Source organism: Lycorma delicatula, chromosome 6 (genome assembly GCF_047948215.1).
Source record: "Lycorma delicatula isolate Av1 chromosome 6, ASM4794821v1, whole genome shotgun sequence".
In the NCBI taxonomy this organism is placed as follows: Eukaryota; Metazoa; Arthropoda; class Insecta; order Hemiptera; family Fulgoridae; genus Lycorma; species Lycorma delicatula.
The window spans coordinates 64,393,409-64,414,755 of NC_134460.1; the positions used below are offsets into that span (position 1 = coordinate 64,393,409).

At 29.1% G+C, this 21,347-nt stretch overlaps 1 protein-coding gene across 1 annotated transcript in view; it reads right to left on the reverse strand.

The window, feature by feature from the left end:
- Window positions 1-21,347, reverse strand: part of LOC142326875 (uncharacterized) — a 57,848-nt gene that overhangs the window by 10,984 nt on the left and 25,517 nt on the right. The window contains exons 10-16 of the mRNA XM_075369608.1: window positions 18,573-18,794; window positions 13,089-13,269; window positions 9,906-10,032; window positions 8,525-8,701; window positions 6,421-6,572; window positions 3,527-3,666; window positions 3,093-3,246 (exon numbers count right to left, since the gene is read on the reverse strand). Coding sequence (XP_075225723.1) covers window positions 3,093-3,246; window positions 3,527-3,666; window positions 6,421-6,572; window positions 8,525-8,701; window positions 9,906-10,032; window positions 13,089-13,269; window positions 18,573-18,794 — 1,153 coding nt within the window. The remainder of the gene's footprint in view (window positions 1-3,092; window positions 3,247-3,526; window positions 3,667-6,420; window positions 6,573-8,524; window positions 8,702-9,905; window positions 10,033-13,088; window positions 13,270-18,572; window positions 18,795-21,347) is intronic.

A 21,347-nucleotide genomic window follows, 5' to 3' on the forward strand; every position in this document is an offset into this window, starting at 1 on the left:
ATCTTTTTAAACATAATTTAAGATAAATACACACAATTCAATATCTATCCTTAGATGTCAATGAGTTGAAAACATAAAATAATATTCAGATTAAATAGAGTGTTCCAAGATATCTTATTTAGAGTTTAATAGAGCCATGTCCTATTGTGTTGAATGAGTTATTAAAATATTTCTTATAATTTTTTGTTAATTTTAAATTAAAGTAAGTCAACAATTGTCCTTTTATACCACTTTCAGGCAGTTTTTAATTTATAAAGGATCCACTAAAAATATATTATTGATTATAAATTATTTGACAATGTAAAAGTAATAAAGATATATAAGTAGGTTTTTTTTGTGATTATTCAAGGTCATTCATAATCAGCTATTATTTTCCACTTTTAAAATAATAACTATCTGTGTAAACACCACATACAGAGATAAAAATTTATTATGAATAAAAATGCATATATATAAGTAAAATTAATTATACCTATATGTATTGCTACCTAAAATATAATATTATATCTTGTACAGTTTAACTAAATTAAACTATGAGAATTTAGTATATAAAATTGTGACATTAAATCTTTGTTTAATAGAGATAAATATACTTCAAAATGACCAATTTTTTACATGCATTTAAATTTTAAGTCTGATCTTTGCTTAAAAAAAAGTAATTTTACATAATTTACTTGTATTAATCTAGACAACTCTCTCTCTCTCTCTTTTTTCCTGTTTAGCCTCCAGTAACTACCGTTAAGATAATTCTTCAGAGGATGAATGAGGATGATATGTATGAGTGTAAGTCTTGTACATTCTCAGTTCGACCATTCCTGAGATGTGTGGTTAATTGAAACCCAACCACCAAAGAACACCGGTATCCACGATCTAGTATTCAAATCCGTGTAAAAATATCTGGCTTTACTAGGACTTGAACGCTGGAACTCTCGACTTCCAAATCAGCTGATTTGGGAAGACACATTCTATCTAATCTAGACAACTGAACTATTCTTACCTTACACATATAATATTTTAAACTAGAAAAAAGAACCCTACCATGTTTTAATTCCTGCTGTTAGTAAATTATCCACTAACAATCTAAAAGATCTGAGTAATTAATTTACAATTAAATATTTTCATTTCAAAACAATGTTATTTTATTGATAAGTTTTTAGTGTTTTAGGAAACACTAGTTAGATAAACCTTTAGGAATACCTTTATTATTAGGAATAATACAATTGAAAATAAAATTTTAATAAATAATTAATAACAGTATAAAGGATAATATAGAGATACAAACAAATATTCAGATGATAATATTATTCAGAGCTGTTAATCATGTGGGAGATTTAAGACAAAAGGTAATAAAAATTTAACACTAAATTTTGAATAAAACATAAATTACAGGTAAATACTAAAAATCAGATGAAATAAAAATTAAGATAAAAATAAATAATGTCACTTACAGCATTTTGAGCTAACTATTTTCAACAAATCAATAATAAAAAAAAAAAAAAAAAAAATGGAAATTAATTTAATCATTGTTAAATTCAAAGAAATTTAATAGAAGTAAATTAATTATTTTAAAAGATTTGTCCAGTAACAAACTGATTATGATAGCCTTTATTTTTTGTTTTGTTTTTTAACCTCCAGGACTACTGTTAGGTCAGAGGCTAAAATGAATGTCAGGTAGCGTGTGAAAATGCCATGCCTGACTGGGATTCGAACCTGGGACCTCCGGATGAAAGGCCAAGACACTACCACTCGTGCCACGGAAGCCGGCTAGATTATGATGATCTATAAATAATAATTAAATGTAATGTAATGAAAAAAATAATCTTATTTCGGTGCCTGTACTAAAATATTACAAAGAACAATATGACATCCATTTAAAATATTAAGCAAGTAACTTGACTAAAATCTGTAATATTTTCCTTCCTTATGAACACACGTTTTTCTTTTTGATTAAATTATGAAAAAAATTAAAGATCATTTGACTTTAGTTACTAGATAGGCATAATCATTATAAAACATTCTTCATTCTAAGACAAAAAAAAAACAATAAAATTATGTACTCATATCAAAAAAAAAACACCCAAATATATACTGTTAGCACATATGTGCATAATTTAATGTCGACGAACATGGTAGCAACTCAGATGTGAGTGGCGTACAGTATAAGTACGCGCTGATACAGCATCACTGCCGCCGTGCAGTTCTCCCACCATAGCGGTGCTGCAGCCCCACCACTCTTAGGCTCCAATACAAGAGTGTGCACAAGAGTGAATTTTTAATTCATCATTGACCACTACCTGGAGAAGGCTAAGAAGAAGAAGAAGAAGAAGAAGATGGAAGAAGACAGAAGAAGTTCCCTGGCCACCTCAATGTGGGACCTCCCAGTGGATCCTAACATCCCCGCCGGAGCAGCAGGCCTGGCCGGCCCGCTAAGGGAGCCGCTGGACGCGGACGCTACCTTCCCGCTCCAGCTCGCCGGGCTTCAATCGCCCTGGCCGGCAGACTCAGCAGCAGTAGCTGGCCCGGCGTGGGATTGGTGGGGGAGAACTGCCTCGGCCGTGCCGGCGAAGGACGACCGATGCCGACCCGACACTGTGGGGCTCTGGGGCCACCACTGCCATGCTGTAGTGGGGACCCAACTGCCACTGAGGGAAAACCCAGTCTGACTTCAATGGACTAGCCGCAACTCCCCGACTTTGCTGGAGGAAGTCGCTGTTGGGTCCGGAAGCTGGTTCAGCTTCCAGACCCAACAGCTCTTCTCAGATCTAACGCAAAAAATGCCCTTTTCAGGGCCACCACAAGGTTATGAATTACGAGCCGTCGAAGCCATTCGACGACAACAGCCCTTCTTAGGGCTACCATAAGGTTAGTAATTATGAGTTGTCGAAGCCAATTTATGACAAAAAAGGCCATTTTCAGGGTTACTATAAGCTTAGTAAGTGCCACGTGCCGTCGAAGCCATTCGGCAACAATATATATATATGTATAATGAATACTGTACCTTTTTTTTCTGTTAAAGATTACTTACTTTTTTTTTTCAGTTAAATGTAAAATTAAAGCTATTTAAATAAAATAAAAGTTAATAAATTACTGACCAATATAATATTCATGCTCTTCAGACACTTGACTGCAGAGAGAAGTTATGTATTTCTCCATATTATGAAGTAATTCTTTAGTCTCAGCTACAACTGCTTTGCTATCATTTAGATTAAGTATTGCTACTTCTGATGCTTTCATTAGTGTTTTAATCTACAATAAATATTTTAAATTTAAGAAAAAACAGGCGTCTTTATTAAAGTACATTAATAAACAAAAAAAAGAAAGAAAAATTCAGCATAAAAATAAATTAAAGTATATATTAATAAGGTATAAACAGAAATTAAATTTTTAATTAATATATCCAAATTATTATTATAAGTAATTTAGTAAGTTTTAAGGAAATAATTAAATAAATGTTTGCTAAAAAGTCTTATTAACATTAATACTATAAAACAAGTAAAAAAAAAATGATGTGTCATGAGATACATACCATATTATAACTCATTGCATTCTCTTTAAATGTTTCATCTCGTCTCTTTATTCTGATTTTCAGTAAGGAAGAATTGAGGTTACTTGAAAAAGAATCGGTATTGCCTGCTAATGAATTTCTCATCTTTAAATCTGAAATACCTGTATTAAAAAAGATTACAGAATTTACTGTAATGATTAAAATACTTTATAAAAATTTTACATTAGGGCAAAGGCAAGTAGAAAATGTTAATATTTATTATTTTTTAATAATATAATTTTGGATATACATATCTTAAAAAGGAAGAAATGAATGAAATTATAGGTGGAAAAAATGCCAAACCCTTGATAGAAATTGCAACCAAGTCCAACTAATTTAGAAGTTATCTAGCTTAAAGCACTACACCAAGTGGCTATTCATTTAATACACCCTTTATTTTTAAAATAAATATCAAGTGTAATAATGTACTTTGCAATACTTTATGATATATATAATATTTTTACCTTTCATCTGATGGATTTTTGTTAATCCACATTAATCATGAAGGCTTCAACATATTTGAAATTTCTTTATATAAATTACAATTACATTTTTAATTTTTAGTTTTACTTACAGAATATGATTTAGGAATGGACTGTACAATTACATTCAACAAAATTAGCAGTATGGGAAGTAAAAAAGAGTAGTTAGATGTATTTGTCATACATGATTATGCATTAGATGATAAATACTAAAGAATATAAAAAAGGGTAAAAATTAAAGAAGCATGCAAAACGGAAACAGATTCAACGGAAGATGAAGCATATAGAGCAGAATAAATAAGAGTCTATTCTTACATCCTTATTATCAAAAAGTGTTAAAATGTTGCAAAAGTGTAAAAGGTTTGTTAAAAACAAATTGCAATTTTAAAATGTCATAACTTGGCCAATCTTTATTAAAAAGAACAAAACAAAATATCAAATTTCAGATAATTCTGTAAGTTTTAAAAAGATCTTATAGCATTTTTTTTTGCTAAAAAAATCAAAACTTTATAAGGAAAAATCACATATTTTCCTCCTTCCAACTCTTTGCTGACCGTCTTATTCATCACTAAGACTCTCCAACATCTTAATAGGAAATAAAATTAATAAATTAAACAAAAAAGAGAGAATGTCCTGTAATTATTTAAATGTTACTTTTCTGCACTTAAGATACTTCCATGCAATTCTTCTATAGTAAAACATTCTGTGCAGAAAAGAATTTGCCTAAACATGATAAACTGATAAAAAATATGAATTAATATGACTTTACTGTATAATAGACATAGTAGTATTACTACAGGCAGGTTTTATGGAATGACAGGTACAGTAGAGCTACTTCAGTGGTACATTTACAAACCCACCGGGTTGGTCTAGTGGTGAACGCGTCTTTCCAAATCAGCTGATTTGGAAGTCGAGAATTCCAGCGTTCAAGTCCTAGTAAAGTCAGTTATTTTTACACAGATTTGAATACTAGATCATGGATACCGGTGTTCTTCGGTAGTTGGGTTTCAATTAACCACACATCTCAGGAATGGTCGACTGTACAAGACTACACTTCATTTACACTCATACACATCATTCTCATTCATCCTCTGAATTATCTGAAAGGTAATTACTGGAGACTAAACAGGAAAAAGAAAATAAGTGGTACATTTACAAGTCTTCAAGTTTTTTCCTTATGGTTGTTAAAACTGTCTTTTAATTTCAGTATTATGTTACAGATGAATAGAAAATGAATTTGGATCTTTGTATGAGTGCGATTTGTTCCTAGTTATGTTCCATTTTAGTAATATCAATTTTTAAATTTGGAAAATGTTTTATCAGATTTTCTGTAGGAAATATTGTTATTTTGTTTTAATTTAAAGTTTTTGTATATGTCTACTTATTTTTTTTTTGGGTTTATAATTACAATATAATATTTTACTACTTAATCAAATTCTAGATTGCTCTGAAGATGGTAAAGTTATGGTAATAACATAAATAAATATATGAATAAATAAATAAATATATAATAACGTAAATAAATGATAAAGTTATGGGATAACATTGTCAAATGGAACCAGATATTTTTTTTTATATTTATTATTTTTATGCTAATTATTTTAATTTTAGTTTTATTTTTGTCAAATTCATAAACTTTTCATACATTTGAATACTAAGCACTCAGTTTTAATGAATATAAAATAAATTAGCAATCTATTCATATTTATGATTATATAAACAAATAAGTAGAAATGGTGTTTACTGTATTTGATTAATAAATAACACAGATAAATTTTAATATTAATTATTTGCTTTTATCTTATCAAATTAAGAATATGATGTATTCTTTTTGAAATCACTGATAAGGTTGTTATTTCCAGTAAATCTAGTATAATTATCCAAATATTACAGACAAATATCAGATCTTGGGTAATTGGATTTTTATGCTAAAGTAACATAAGATCACAAGCAAATATTAATCAAAAATTTTAAATAATTTGAGCATTTAATATTTACAAAATTTTTCTGCCAGTTTTTATAGCAAAAAGTTTAAAAAGTAATTTTGGGTAATCTAAAATGAAGTTCTCAAGTTCACAGATTTTTAAATTTTTTCTCTAATTTTAATTAAATTTGGAATATTTTCAAACGATGTTGTTATTTTCAAACATTATATTGTATTATAAAATACGTAATATAATACAATATTTTAACAGTAACGATTATAATTACTTTTTTTTTTTGTTCTTTTAGTAAAATTGCTTAGCTCAAAATATGAATTCTTATAAATTAATAAAATTAAAAAAAGGAAAATTAAACTAATAAAACAATTATTTAATTAAATGTAAAATCTTTAGTAATCAAGTATGAAAGGTTTAAATTTTCATTTCAGCAATGTGTAAATGGTTTAATTACCTTCATTATTAAGTGAAGATAGAATTTTATTTTTAAAAGCAACAATTTGTGATAAAGCTGTATCAGATTTCGGAATGTACTGGAGAGTAGTAGTTGCTGTATCCAGAAGAGCAACAGCTGGTTTTATCAACATTTGTTTCTTTCTTTCCAGACTGAAAACAAAAATTTAAATAAAATTTAGTTTTTTTTATACAAATCTGGAAGATGATATAAGTAGAACTCAAACAATTGAAGTAAAACAGTTGCTACAATAATCTTACAGTTATTATAAAGTCTACAGTTATTTTAAAAGAAATAAATTATTTATTTATTTATTACATTATTCTAAAGTTATTTTAAAAGAATATTTTACAAACCAATAGATAAAAAACTGAATCTTTGTATTATTGTTACGAGTTAAAACCTATTCTAAGAAACTACTAGGAGTAGTGGGAATTAACACAAAGAGTATGGGAAATTGTTCTCCCTGTTTATTCACAGTGTTTTAAGAATCACACATTTTATCAAGTCTGTCTGAATTATACTATTCAGTTAAATAAAAAGTTGTTCTTTTCTGCGAAGCAGTTTAAAGAAAATGCTTTTTCTGTCTTGTTAACTGAAATTATAATACCATGTATTTTGCATCACCAAATATGTGGTTCAACAGGAATAAAAAATCTTATCTTTAATGAAATTTGCTATATTGAAACTTTCTTGAGAAAAAATACCTAAATGACAGATAGACAGATATAACTTACAGTTTGTGAATACAATTATACATAGTTGTTTATATATATTATATATATTTTTTATTAGATCAACCAAAGTACAGAATAAATAAATAAATCAATCCTACTTTATTATCATAATTTCTTTTAAGGTAAGTCATCCGATTTACCTTATTCCACTATACATGCAGAAGCGCTTTTGCGATTTACTTGCATCATCAGCTGCATTATATATTCATCTCATCATGCATTTATTTTATCTAAAATTTAAAACCTTTAATCTTTTTATTTGTTTTTATTAAACTTTTATTCAGTTAAATTAAAAATTAAAACAATATTTAAAAATAAGAAAAATTAATTAAAATTAACATTAAAAATTAAATTGTAAAAATTTTTACATATGTAAAAAAATCAAATAAAAATCATTTTAAGTAAAGCAATTATGCATGTTGTCCATTTAACTGAACTTGCTTTACTATACTGATTGAAATATATTAAATTATACATCCCTATCAAAATGGATGGTGGTGCCATCTACTGCAGTTTTCAAAACACTTTCAGCCATGAAACTATATATATATATATATATATATATATATATATATATATATAATCATAAAACAACAGTCTACTAATGAACATTCTATTTAAATCTAATATTGCAATCTGTTGATGAACAGTGAAATTGGCACTGCCAAGAAAACATGCCTAAAACAAAATAATCTTTATAAATAATTTCCTCTAATTCTTGTACATTTTCATAAAATAAATTAAAACTTAATAACGATGTAGAAAATAATAAAATTCAGTGCAGTGTAGAAAGTGTTTTTTCTCTCAACTGTTTAATAACAAGTAATACTTCAAAGACAAACTTCATCTTTAGCCAAGCATACTTAATACCTTTTTCTTTAGCAAGTGAATACTTCCAGTAAAGTGACTAATTATCTACAGAGAAACTGCACCCAAAATTGCGTAGCTAGGATGGTATATAAAGTAACCATAACTTCAAATCACCTTTTTTACACCAACAAACTACATTATGTTCAGTAAGAGCTCTTCAATGTATCAGTTTACAGTAATAAGAAGTGCTAAGTGTGTCACTGTAGTAATATAAAAGTACACGATGATTCAGTGCTTTTAAAATGTTTAACTAACAGTTGTAAATGAATTTAATTATTACAAAAAAACAAACAACTATATATTAAGTTCTGTTATTTGCATTCATTAAAGTAAAGTAATGATACTTAACATTCAATACATCCATTACTGTAAACAGTTTGTCCACAATGCAATGGCTCTACTGCTGAAGAGAGTATATTACATATATCTATAAATAGTATTAATATTATCAGTAAATATTACTTGTTATATTTTATTATAATAAAATATTAACTGACTCTTGAGAAATTGCATCCATTTCTGAAATAATTGCTGATTCAACTTGTTTTGATATATTATTATAAGCAATTTTATCAGTCAATGTCTGTAATGTTTTTAAAGAAGATAAAGCAGTACTTAACGCTTCATTATATTCTTGACCAGATAGCAGTCTTATATACTCCAAACCAAGCAACCTGTTAAAAAATCAAAAACAAATTTTTGTATTGTACTATTAATAAAATTATAATAATTTTTATCTAGATCATTGAATATGTATTTATTATCATCCTCATCATTGATATAAAATGTATTTTTTAAATTCATTAATACGTATTAATGACCAAACCTACTTAAATACTAACAAGGAAGTTAAGTAATCACATTTTTTACCAATTTTTCTCTCAGTTTTAAAATTAATTTGTACTTTTTTTAATAAGAAATTAGTTTTATAATGTGAGGTAAAAATAGCACAGCCTGACTGGATTTGATCATGAACAATGAAACATGAGAGCAGAGACGTTACTACTGTGGGAAGAATGTATATCAGTTTTTTATCCACATTTTTTTACTAATTTTGTAGAATTTTAATTTAAAAATACTTCTGTCGTTAATAGCAAAACATGTTATGTTATGTTATAGCAATCCAATACTAAATAAATGATGGTATAAAAATATGAAGAATATTTTCAAATCAACATACACAATGTCATTTTTCATTAAAAATGCTTTATAATCTGGAAAAGCTTATAACAGATTTTCTCTAAGACAAAAATAATCATAAAAAAACAGTCCTTTGATGAAGCGTAATGCTTGAACATATAAAAAAAGGTCTATGTTAATACTGTTTATGTTTCTTAGTGTTCTTTAAGATTAAACATAGAAATCATATTCTTTTTATTATCTTTATAACAACATCAAAAAAATATTTATGGCTTAAATTGAGAACCTCCTTTTTTGAAGTTGGTAAAAATGAAGAGGTAGTTTTTCACATTGTCAAGTAGACATAAGCACTAAATTAAATGTTTAGACCCAATTTTAAACGATGACCCCAAAAATGATTTCCTTCTAATTAATAGTAATTAATTTTCTAAACAAAACTGGCGGTACTGCGTCCTTCTGTTTAGAAAAGATAAATCACACCAGACAATTCATAGTTGATGAGATTAACAATGACAGGTACCATTCTTCCTTGACAGCTACTTTACCATCACTGAACAAAGTACATGACAGATAATATTAACAAGATTAAGGTGGTTAACTGGGCATGCACCACAGTGCTATGCAAAAGATTATTTTCAACCATCAACTAATTTGCCACAGCCCTCATGTCCATAAAAATTATTATCATTAATGACTAATAATAACTCTATATTATATCTCCATATATCTATTTCTTACCGAAGTGCAGATGAAGAAAGAGTTTCAGGTGGTTTTGTGTATATTGTAGGACCAATTTCTACAATACATACCTGTCGCACATTGCATACTTTTAATAAAGTCACCACTTCAGACCCTTTAAATGAACCTAGAGAATTGCACACAGATTTTCATCAATACAAGTGACAGTATTAAACTTAAGAAAATATAAGGTATTTGTAATTAAATCAATAATCAAATATATAGTAACCAGCAATTCTATTAAACTGTACGAAAAATAATAGTTAAATTGGATATTAAAATGGCAATAGGACTGCATGACACAAAAATAACTTTACAAAAACTTTTTAACTAAAAAAAAAATAAAAAGTTTACACATTAGTCTCATAAATCATATACCAGCTACATCACGTCTCAGCATGCTAGATGGCAATGTGGTATATACTCTGGGATCTGACTCACATACTGATTTGTGACCACATCTACTATCTCACTATGAGATAATATAAATATAAAAAAAGCAGAGAGGTAAAATTCATTTTATGAGTCAAACAAAACTGCGTTGAGGTTTGAATTAAACAGCCAGCCCTCAACAGTGAAGTAATGAGCTGCACAAGGCCAAAGAGGATGAGTCAGATCAAGGGCTACAAACAGTATCCTCATCATCATTTTCTGTGACTTTCACAAGATTGTTTATCATAAATTTGTCTATTGAGTGTAAGAGCAATAAACTTATTATATTGCTTTTTCTGTTTAGGCTCTGGAACCACCGTAAGGTATTACTTCAGAGGATGATATGTATGAATGTAAATGAAGTGTACACTTGTACAGTCTCAAGTCAAACATTCCTGAGATGACTCTAATAATGAGCTCTATTGTAATGTTTCTGGCATCTGTGGAAGGGCTTTCAGCACAAACGAAGTGAACCACGTGATGAAGAAAATGTGTCCTCAACCACAACATGCTCCTTCTGTACAACTTACAAGACATATGAGTTTTTGACTGTAACAACATGATCCATTATTCCTCCTAACTTGATGGATTTAGCTACCTATAACTTCCTATCTTCCCCAAGATGAAGCATAAACTGATGGACTGCCATTTTGACACTATCCAGGAGATCAAAGGTACTTTGATTTCCAAGCAGGAAATGCTTGATACCAAAAAAACAAGATTTCCTCAGGGCATTGCCATGATTGGAGGTGTGTAATGTACAAAGATTCTATTTCAAAAGAGACAGTAGCAAAATTTAAATGAGGAATCGACTAGCAGACTACATCAGACACTGCATTTTTAATGTAGTAATTCAACTTTATTGAGTTGAAATTCTTAAAATAATCCATGTTAAGCCCAAGAAGTACTTGCCAAAAATACCCATAAAAGTGATAAAATTATCAGAAATTAATTGTTGAAAAGTTTCTTTGATACTAGAACTTCAGGGTGTTCGTGGTACCAAATAGTTTATGTGGCAATCATTTTGATGATTTATTTAACATATGTTTTCTTTCACTCCTACCACATTTGTCTTACAGTATAACAGTATACAATGTTAAAACACACCATGCATTTATTCAAAATAAATTTTTATAAATATTACCAAAAATATTTCATCAATGTATTATTTAGTAAAATAAATTTTAATTAAATATATTTTATTCATTCAATTTATGCGTATACAAGTTAAACTTATTTAAATTTCTGTAGCAGAGAAAATTCATCCTCTGTTTTTTTTACTTAACAAATCTGCTGGGTTTTTGTTCAAATATGTATTTCATTAATATATAAATTTTTTTTCTTGTCACTGTTGTTTGCAAAAGGCTGTCTAATAAACTTAGATCTAAATTAGTTGAATTCAATGTGAGGGTAGATATTAGATAACCTCTTCATTTCTAAAGAAAAGTAAACTAAATGTAGTTGTTTGATTCAATGTTTTAAAAACAGTTTGCAAGAAAAAAAAATTGTATGATAAACTGACAAAATTACTGCTGTGAACTTTGTAGTGTATGTATATTTTATCTCACACACACTTAATTCAGTAATTTTTGCAAATAAAATCTCGTGGTATATTTTAAATGAAGTGACTTGTCCTTAGAAAATAAGTAAATTTAAAAAAAATATTACTATTTACTAGCCTATGCTATGCTACACGCATTATATAATATTTTATGTCAGTTTTTGATGTTTTTGAGTTAAAACAAAGTATTCCAAAAATGATTCCGATTGGTTGGTGAGAAAAAAGAGGAGAAAATGATTCTATTACATATATAATAGCTTTATAATTACTTTTCAGTATAGTCAGTGCCAAATTTAGCACCTATCATACCATTACACCAGCTTTTGCAAATTCATCACAGAACAGTCACCCTATGAATCTCTGTAATAATAAATTCATGCTCTTAAAAAATTGGGCAGTCAGCCAGTCCTTGGTGAAGATATGGTAGATTTTTTTGTAATAACTGTAGGGATTAGATAAAAATTCTCTTAACTGGATGGTTCAACAGCCACACTTAATGCAAAAGAACACATTTTACTAGCATCCCTTGCTGTTTGTTTTGGATTGACCTCTAATGTTTTTTTCATTATTTCACAATAAACTTGGACAATATTGTAGTTCTAGGTTCTATGAACTGTATCAAATTTCCTTGTATTCTCAAAATACAGAAAAATTGTTTTTCAGTTTGATAGTACCTGACTGAATTTTTTTTTTGATTGTTAAGTGAGCAAGTAGTCTCAAAACACTGTAGCTATCATTTTTCAGTTTACTACTTGCATGAACTTTCACTTGATTGTTTGGTTGAACAAGTATGAAACCACTGGTACATTTAATCATAAAAATTACATTACTACTTGACAATCGGATTTTGGTGATACTGTATACTTCCATTTGCAAAAGAAAATTAATCACATGTCAATTTTGCAATATCTCCTCCAAATGTTAATTTTATCTGTCCAGCATTTTTATTTGTCACTATTAAAATTTCATATTCTTTTTAAATATTGCAATAGTTTTTATGTTCTTTATAAAATTCTGGCAACAGATTATGCAATTTATGTTAACTTAAAATACAATAATGAAGTTTTAATCTAATTCAAAATGTTTTAGATATTTTACTTAAATTATTTTCTGTACAACAGATTTCGCAAGAAATGATTGTGAAGAAAAAAAAGGATTTAAACAGTTTGGTGTTGGCAAAAAAGATTTACCTGATGGCATCAAAATTTCTGTGTGTAACCAATCAGCTGATGTATAAATGAACTGCGGTGATTCATTGGGTAATTTATAGCCAAAACTATAAATCAAAGGGTGATCTTGGAGAGGTGCATAAGCACGTTTTGTTGAAAAATAAAACCTTGTGATTAATGCAATACCTTCACTTGGTTGTACCTAAAAATTTAAAAAGAAATATGTGTTTGTTCAAATTGTTAATTTTAATACAATGGATGAATCAGAAAACCCAAGTAGACTAAGGCTGAATACACTGTCATTTAATCTTGGTTTACTTAACTACCTAGCCCTTAATTACTATAATTGAATAGAGGGATGAAAACAATAAAGAGTTAGCCATATGAACTGATACTACTCAAAAAAGAATACTCTAGAGTATATTAGATATTACATATTATTCAATATGGCCCTTATCTGCTGTATTACAATTATGGATATGTTTATTCCTTTTAAAGCTGAAGATTTTGTAGTTAACACATACACAAACAAGGAAATGTTAATAAATTTAGGAATAAAAAATATTAGTTAGCATTTTATACTAATTTTGCTTAGTACTAAAATCATGCAATTCATGACTATTTGTTTCAATTTAAGATATCTTCTTTCTTTCTTTTCTGTTTAGCCTCCAGGAATTACCGTTCAGGTATTATTTCAGAGAATGAGGATGATATGTATGAGTGTAAATGAAGTGTAATCTTGTACAGTCTCAGTTCGACCATTCCTGAGATATGTTGTTAATTGAAACCTAACCACCAAAGAACATCAGTATCCATGATCTAGTATTCAAATCCATATAAAAGTAACTGCCTTTACTAGAACTTGAACGCTGGAACTGTCGACTTCCAAATCAGCTGATTAGGAAGACATATTCACCACTAGACCTAGGTGGGTTCAGTTTAAGATATCTAATGAGACTTTTTTTAACTAATAAAAAAAATTAATGATAAAATAGTTAGGTGCCCAACTATATCTGAACTAGTTAGGTGAACTAACTGATATTTAGATATATAGTCTAGTTCAGTTAAATATCTAAATATCCTATGGTCAAGCTTCTTCCAAAAACTCAAACTCTTTACAAAAGTGAAGACTTTTCTGCCCAAAAAACAGTTAAAAATCAACAAAAAATTCAGTACTTTAAAAACAACATAATAGATAGTTACTTTGTAACTTAATAGTATCATACTTTTATTTATACACAAAGAAAAGATTCATACACAAAGATTCTAACTTCATTAAAATTATCATTATTGGAAATACTCGTACGCAATAAAATTTCAATATACTTTTTAGAAATAATTAACATATTAAACATTTTCATTAAATAAAATTACCTGATATTTAAAAATAAAAAAATTCATTCAAATTAATAGCCTTACTATTAAGAGTTACCAGTGATTTACCAGAGCTTGCATTGTTGTAGCATCTAATAATACACATTATAAGTATAATCCTGAATTTATTTATTATGTTTTTTAAATTTGCAAAACATACATGCAATAATTACAACTGTTATTACAATATTTTTAATCAATAAAAATATAGGTGAAGACTTTCATTGAGAAGATAAAAGTGTTTTAATGAAAGATAAGAGGTTTGTTATTGAATTTGCTAAGTAGAGTCATAAAAATAATAATTTGTGAACCTTCATTGTTTATAATAATATTGTTTATTAGAATTGTAAAAAATATATAGCATACATTATGGACATACGTATGTAGAACTTTCATGAAATGGCTTTGTTCTACATTAAAAAAAATCTGTGTTTCATACATTTTTGTAACCGTGGGCAAATCAGAAATTTACTACAAACACAACACTAGAACTACTATCTAATTCTGCATCATTCTCAGGAAATTAATAGGGACTTCTAAAACGAGCCAGCAAACTTACAGTAATGAAGCAATAAACTAGACAAAGTGTTTTAGATTATATATACAGAATGATTCAAAATTGCATGGCAATCTCTTGGGAGATGATTCTACAGCCAAAAATATGAAAAAAAAGCTCATATAAACATAGGTCAGAAAACAGTTCATTAGTGAGTTTTGGCTCGCAAACATTTAGCCCTGCTTTCTGCTCCCTCTCCGAAATTAAACCTTACTAAAATTCTTGGGATACAAATCAAGGGGTAAATTTGGTGCTTCCCTGGTTTTTGATCTAAGAAATTGAATAAAAGTGGTCCCAGGCCTCTATCTTACATTTTTTTGTGCCAATATGAGCAGAATAGATAATGACTTCATCCAACCCCAAAGGAAAAGGTCTGCTGGCATGAGATTGTGCTGGCCATTTTACTGATTCATTTCGACCAATCCATTGCTTACTACATGTGTTATTTGAATGATTCATTACATTACATCATGACAGTAGTGAGCAGGTATACCATCAATGAAAAACCACATCTGCACTCTACCTACAAGTGGAATATCTAAGAGTTCAATCAGATTTGTTTGCAAAAAAATACAAATACTGCTCTCCATTGAGCCTTGGCTGTGAAAAAAGGGCTGATGAGATTATCACCAAGAAGACCACATCACACATCAAATGAAAAAGTGTGTTGGAAATGACTAGTAGCAGTTTTATGGGGATTTTCTTCTGCCCAAGTTCAATAATTTACAATGCCTTTTCTTGTAAAACAGGATTAGTCAGTAATTATATTACTTACGAAATCAGAATGATGTTCACATTTTCTAATTAACCATCAACAGAATTTCACTGTTTATCAGAATAAGGTGGTAATAACTCTTGTGCACATATTGCATGGCATGAGTAGAATTGCTGCTCCTGCAATGCTCACCTCACACTTGATTGCAAAACATGAAAGCAATATGCACCAATCTTTCTGGTGCTTGAGCTGGAGATAATTGTACTGCATTCAACATTGCCTCTTCAGCGTTGGCATTTCTCACAAAATGTTCACAACCAAGCATCGAATTGTTGTGGTTTAAGCATAGCTGTTTCTCGAACTCATCTCTACAAAGCTTCAAATATTTTACAATCTGGTACTCTTCAAAGTGGATAATTTTCCCGGTATTCATGCACAGCAGCCAATCCATTTTTATTTATTTTACACAAACAAACTCATTTGAAATCCAAGAGAGTAGATGGACATTAACATGTCCAACAAATTTGAGGTATCACCCATTGTGAATGACTGACCAAACAATAACAGCACAAACACTGCTCAAATGAATATTCAAATCTAAACACTAAACTTGTTGATTAGCTGTTATTGCAAATCTATGAGAAAATAAAAATCTTTAATATATTTTAGAAGGATGTTTAAAATTTATTTTTATAACTTTTAGCATATGTATGTAAATTGTTCTGTTTAAAATCGTATCACTTTTCCAGTTTGTGTGTTTTGTTTCTAATTAAAGCTGAACTTCTCAAATTTATGTTTAATTTTAATAGATGTTATTTATATCAATTTTCTCAGAATTAAATTCTCTACAAAGTCAACTAGACATTTTTACTGGTAAATTAACAAAGTTATTTTATTCCAAACTTAAAAAAGTGTATTTTCTGACAAAACATTTTCATGTTTTACCGTTTCTTTATTAAAATCTAACTGAGATAGAGGTCTGGGGGACCTCTTTTATTTAATTTCTTGGATCATAAACCATAGGGAACCAGCAAATTTACCCCTCAATTTGTACCCCAAGATTTTAGTAAGGTTTAATTTCAGAGAGGAAACGGAAAGCAGGGCTAAATGTTTTATGAGCTGAAACTCGCTAATGGACCATTTTCCGACCACCAATGTTTATACAATTTTTTTTTCTTATTGTTGGCTATAGAATCTATCATTTATCGAGAAATTGCCATGAAATTTGGAATCACCTGTACATTACAACAGGGAAAATGTATCACTGAAGTATGAAAAAAAATAAGAACAAAATTAGGCAGCTTGTATATAAGGATCATAAAATCACAATAAAGGTAATTTATGACATCAAATATATGACAGGTATGCTTCAAGTATGCACAGGTATGCTCACATCTTGGTTGCTAACTTCTAAGTAGCAGCATCATATCAAATCTATCAGAATCTATGTAAACAAGTTTTGGGGAATGACCCAAACCTTATCTTAAGGTCAGGGAGAGATAAAATTTCTAATAATAATCCAGAGAATAATCAGCAGTGTTCAAATATGAAAGCGACTTACACTCCAAAATGGCAAGGCTGATCAGGAGTAAAACCAAGAAAAGTAAGCTAATCCTTTTCTTTAACATTTTCAGGGCTGTGCCATGTGAATTTGTCCCCAAACTTTATTACAATGATGTAAATGTCTAAAGGAATATAAATTTGATTCAACATGAATGACCAGAATTATGATAGAATAGCAGCAAGTGGTTGATTCATCATGAAAATACTCCTGCTCATAAGCAAAAAAAATATAGTTTTATGACGGATTGTCATGACAATGACAATGTGTTGACAATGACAGGATTGTCATTCAGCACCATCTGTACTTACCAAATTTTACCCCTCCAACTTCTTCCTCTTCATAAGTTGAAAGGTTGCTATTATGGCTTTGAACATAAAATCTACAGTGTATCACAGAAAACAGTTGACACACTTAAGGAATAGAATTTCTTCAAAGCAACCAAGTGGTAGAATTACTGATAGCAGTGTAATCTTGCACAAGGCAGCTAAATTGAAAGAGATGCAAACCAAATTTAAAATTGATGTTTTTTTAGGCCTAGCTTCACAATTTTTCAATCATATCTTGAATATATTATTTCTGCAGTTTAGAATACAAGTATAGTAATAACACATTTATAGTATACAGTATAACATAATAAAATTATAAGAGCATATCATACAGTAAAATTATATATGTATAAATGGATTTTTGTTTGTCCTGTATGCGTTCCTATACCACTCATCCAATTGTGATGAAACTTTCATGAGTTGTGCGTATGCCTGCGAAGGTTTCTGAATTAGTTTGGTTCTCACAAGGTGGTGCTGGGGTTGAGATATTTCGGAAAATTGTATTTATGGTCTGATTTGGCTCATATTCAGAATATATATTAGTTACGTGAAAATAAATATTTTTGCAAAAAATGGAAAAAGGAAAATAGGGAAGAAGGGAAAAAGAGAAGATGGAAAAAAGGGTAAAGGTTAAATTTTGTGAAGTTCCATAATATTCAGTTTTTTTAATGTTTTATCTAACTTTCATTTGTGTTCATTTAATATATATTCAAATCCAGCAATGGCAAAGCATTGCCGGGTCAGCTAGTTGTATATAAGTATGTAGAAAATTTCATGAAATAACTATTATGTAATGACAGGTAAGTCATTAAATAGAAGTTTACTGAAAGAAATCAATATGAAAATGCAATACACAAAGTATTCTTTCAACTTCTAGGCAGGAAAGTGGTAACATAAAAGAATAATATATATAATAAAACATTAAGAAATGCAAAAAAAAAACTTGCGCTCAACTTTGGAAATAACAAACCTTAAGTTTTTCTGGTTTAGGAAGCACGTCAGTATAAATTACAATAGAAGCTGAACTATGTCTATTTCCTCCACAGTAAACAGAATGAGAGATTTTATAACTTGCTCCTTCCTTCAAAGTAAGACTACCATTGTTATCATCTTTACCTGGTATTTGTAAAGGAAATTCTTTTGATTTTGTATTTGAATCAGAGGATAAGATAAGATTTGACTGTATATTTCTCTGGAAAAAATGAAATAATAATTAAACAATAAAACTCAACCTATTTTGATTAAGAAAAAGTGGTTACAAAATTACCTGGTAGTGAAAAGAAATATGTTGCACAAACAAGTGAGTAAAAACAATCTCACAACTCAAATAATGTTTTAGAAACTTTATTAAGTTAATATATTTATGATAATTTTAATAATCAACATTCTTTATAATCATACATAGAAAAAATTTTTAAGTTAGAAATAATATTTTTCTACAATTATGTTTATAATTAACTACTTAATATAAAATAGAGATATTTTCCTTTTGGTAAAACTTTAACAGGAATATTTTCTTTTTTCTTAATCTATTACCTTACTGGTTGGATGTGTTTCTGTTCTGTAATAATCTTTTACCCTGAAAATATATTTCTCTCTTTATCTCTCCAAACAGAGATATATTGTGTGTGTATGTGTGTGTGTGTGTGTGTGTGTGTGTGTGTGTGTGTGTGTGTGTGTGTGTGTGTGTGTGTGTGTGTATATATATATATATATATATCACTTGCATCCAACGTATATGTATTTGCTCCTTGGAGTTGAAAATTCAAGGTATTTAATTTCTCGAATATGAGTACGTCGACCAAGTAGCTCAATTCCATTACAAATAAACCATCTCAAAATTTCTAGGCTTCTGATCAATTTTCCTCTTTTAGAAAAATGGCGATTTCATCTCTTAATTCATAAACATGTTGCAAAAATTTCCCACTTGATGACGATCATGCCTTACAATAAAATAGTAACGCTGAATGTACTACACCCATGTCGTTACAAAGTACAAAAAAGATTCTTGATTTTAGGGGTCTCATTTTTATATAATTTACTACAGTTACAACCATCGTTAGCACAATATTGAGACCAGGGCTCATTTTTTTAGAGCTTCTCTGTGGATCATGCAATGTGTCCACCAGGCATACTGTGAAGATTTTTGTTTCACAAGTGCTTGTATACTTTGGAATCTTTCAGACATTGAACGAGCACCATCAATGCATATTCTGATGCAGTTTTTCCACTTTATGTTTGCTTCGTTTGTAAAATCATTTAAGATAGCAAATAATGTGAGTGCTGTTGCTTCAAGTTCTATTGGTCTGCAGAAAAGTAGTTTTTCTACAGCTGACATGCCATCACAAAATCAAACATAAGCAATGAAATGAGCATCTTTATTGCTATCTGTTGCCTCAACAAGCTGAATTGAAAACAATTTGTCAAGCAACTTACCAAAAACCTGATGCTGCACTCTTCAGCTATATCATCAATTCGACATGCAACAGTATCATTCGATAGTAGTATGGACTGCAATTGCTTGGCAAAATTATCTCCAAACATAGTTTCTACAATCTCAACTGCAGCTGGCAAAATAAACTCTTCACCAGTGATGTTAGGCTTTTTTACATCTGGTTGTTTTATATGAAACTTTGTTAAGAGGCTAGTAAAGCTTTTCATTCACAGATAAATGATATTTGCTTTTCATATGATTTTAATTTTAATTCAAAAAATTCTCGGGTTTGTTAACATACTCACTATGAAGCGTTTCCAAATATTGTTTAAGTTTATTAGGTTTTATGCTATCTGCTGCCAAAATTTTGACCAAGTGACACACAGGGACCTTTCTTCTTCATTTATTTCAGTAATGATAAACCCAAAATTTAAGTATTCTTGAAAATATTTTCTTGATTTTATTTTCAGAACCACTCGTCTATGCAATTTATGCTTCACTATTGTCAAATGCTTGCTTACACCCACTTAAAAATTTATCCCTGTTTCTGTACAAATCTACTGCAATGAATATTTAATACTATGAATTGCAATTAACACGCAAATTACAAGATACACATTGATGATAAATTCAGTAGCAATAGAAGGATCGACTCAAATGAGATTGGCTGGAATTTTACAGGGTGCAGCACTTATAGATGTTTTTGCAGACATTCTAGAATGTTCAAGACAAATTGGAACTTCTTGTGAAGCCAGGAGAATGTCCGATATGGTGGATGTAAGATAGAGAGCAATAGAGAGACATTAATTCTGCTTTTGTCAATGCAGCTGATCGGTGTTGCCAAATATCAATAAATTTACTTTTTGGTAATTTGTAAGGTTTGTAATTACGATTGTAGTGTAGCTTTATCATTGAAATACTTAAAATACATTGTTAATACTATATACATTGTTAATCTACGAGAGAGAGACGTGATGATAATTGATTGAAAATTAGGTCGCAATACTAAAAGGTTGAGAAATGCTGCATTAGAGGATTTAATTTTATATTTTTTATTATTGATTAAATTTTGTTTCTTTTCAAACTTTATTTCAATTCCTATTGTTCTTAATCAAATATAACTTTGATTCTTTATTATGAGAACAGAGAATCTGAAGGTCTATAATTAAATACTTATTTTCACATATTTGAATATATTTTCATACAACAATGAATTCAGTTAGATGAAATCGGTTAAGAGTTTTATGATCATACAATGGAATTATGTACAGTCATTCCCATTAAAGCAGGTAAAATGCAAACTTTTTACAT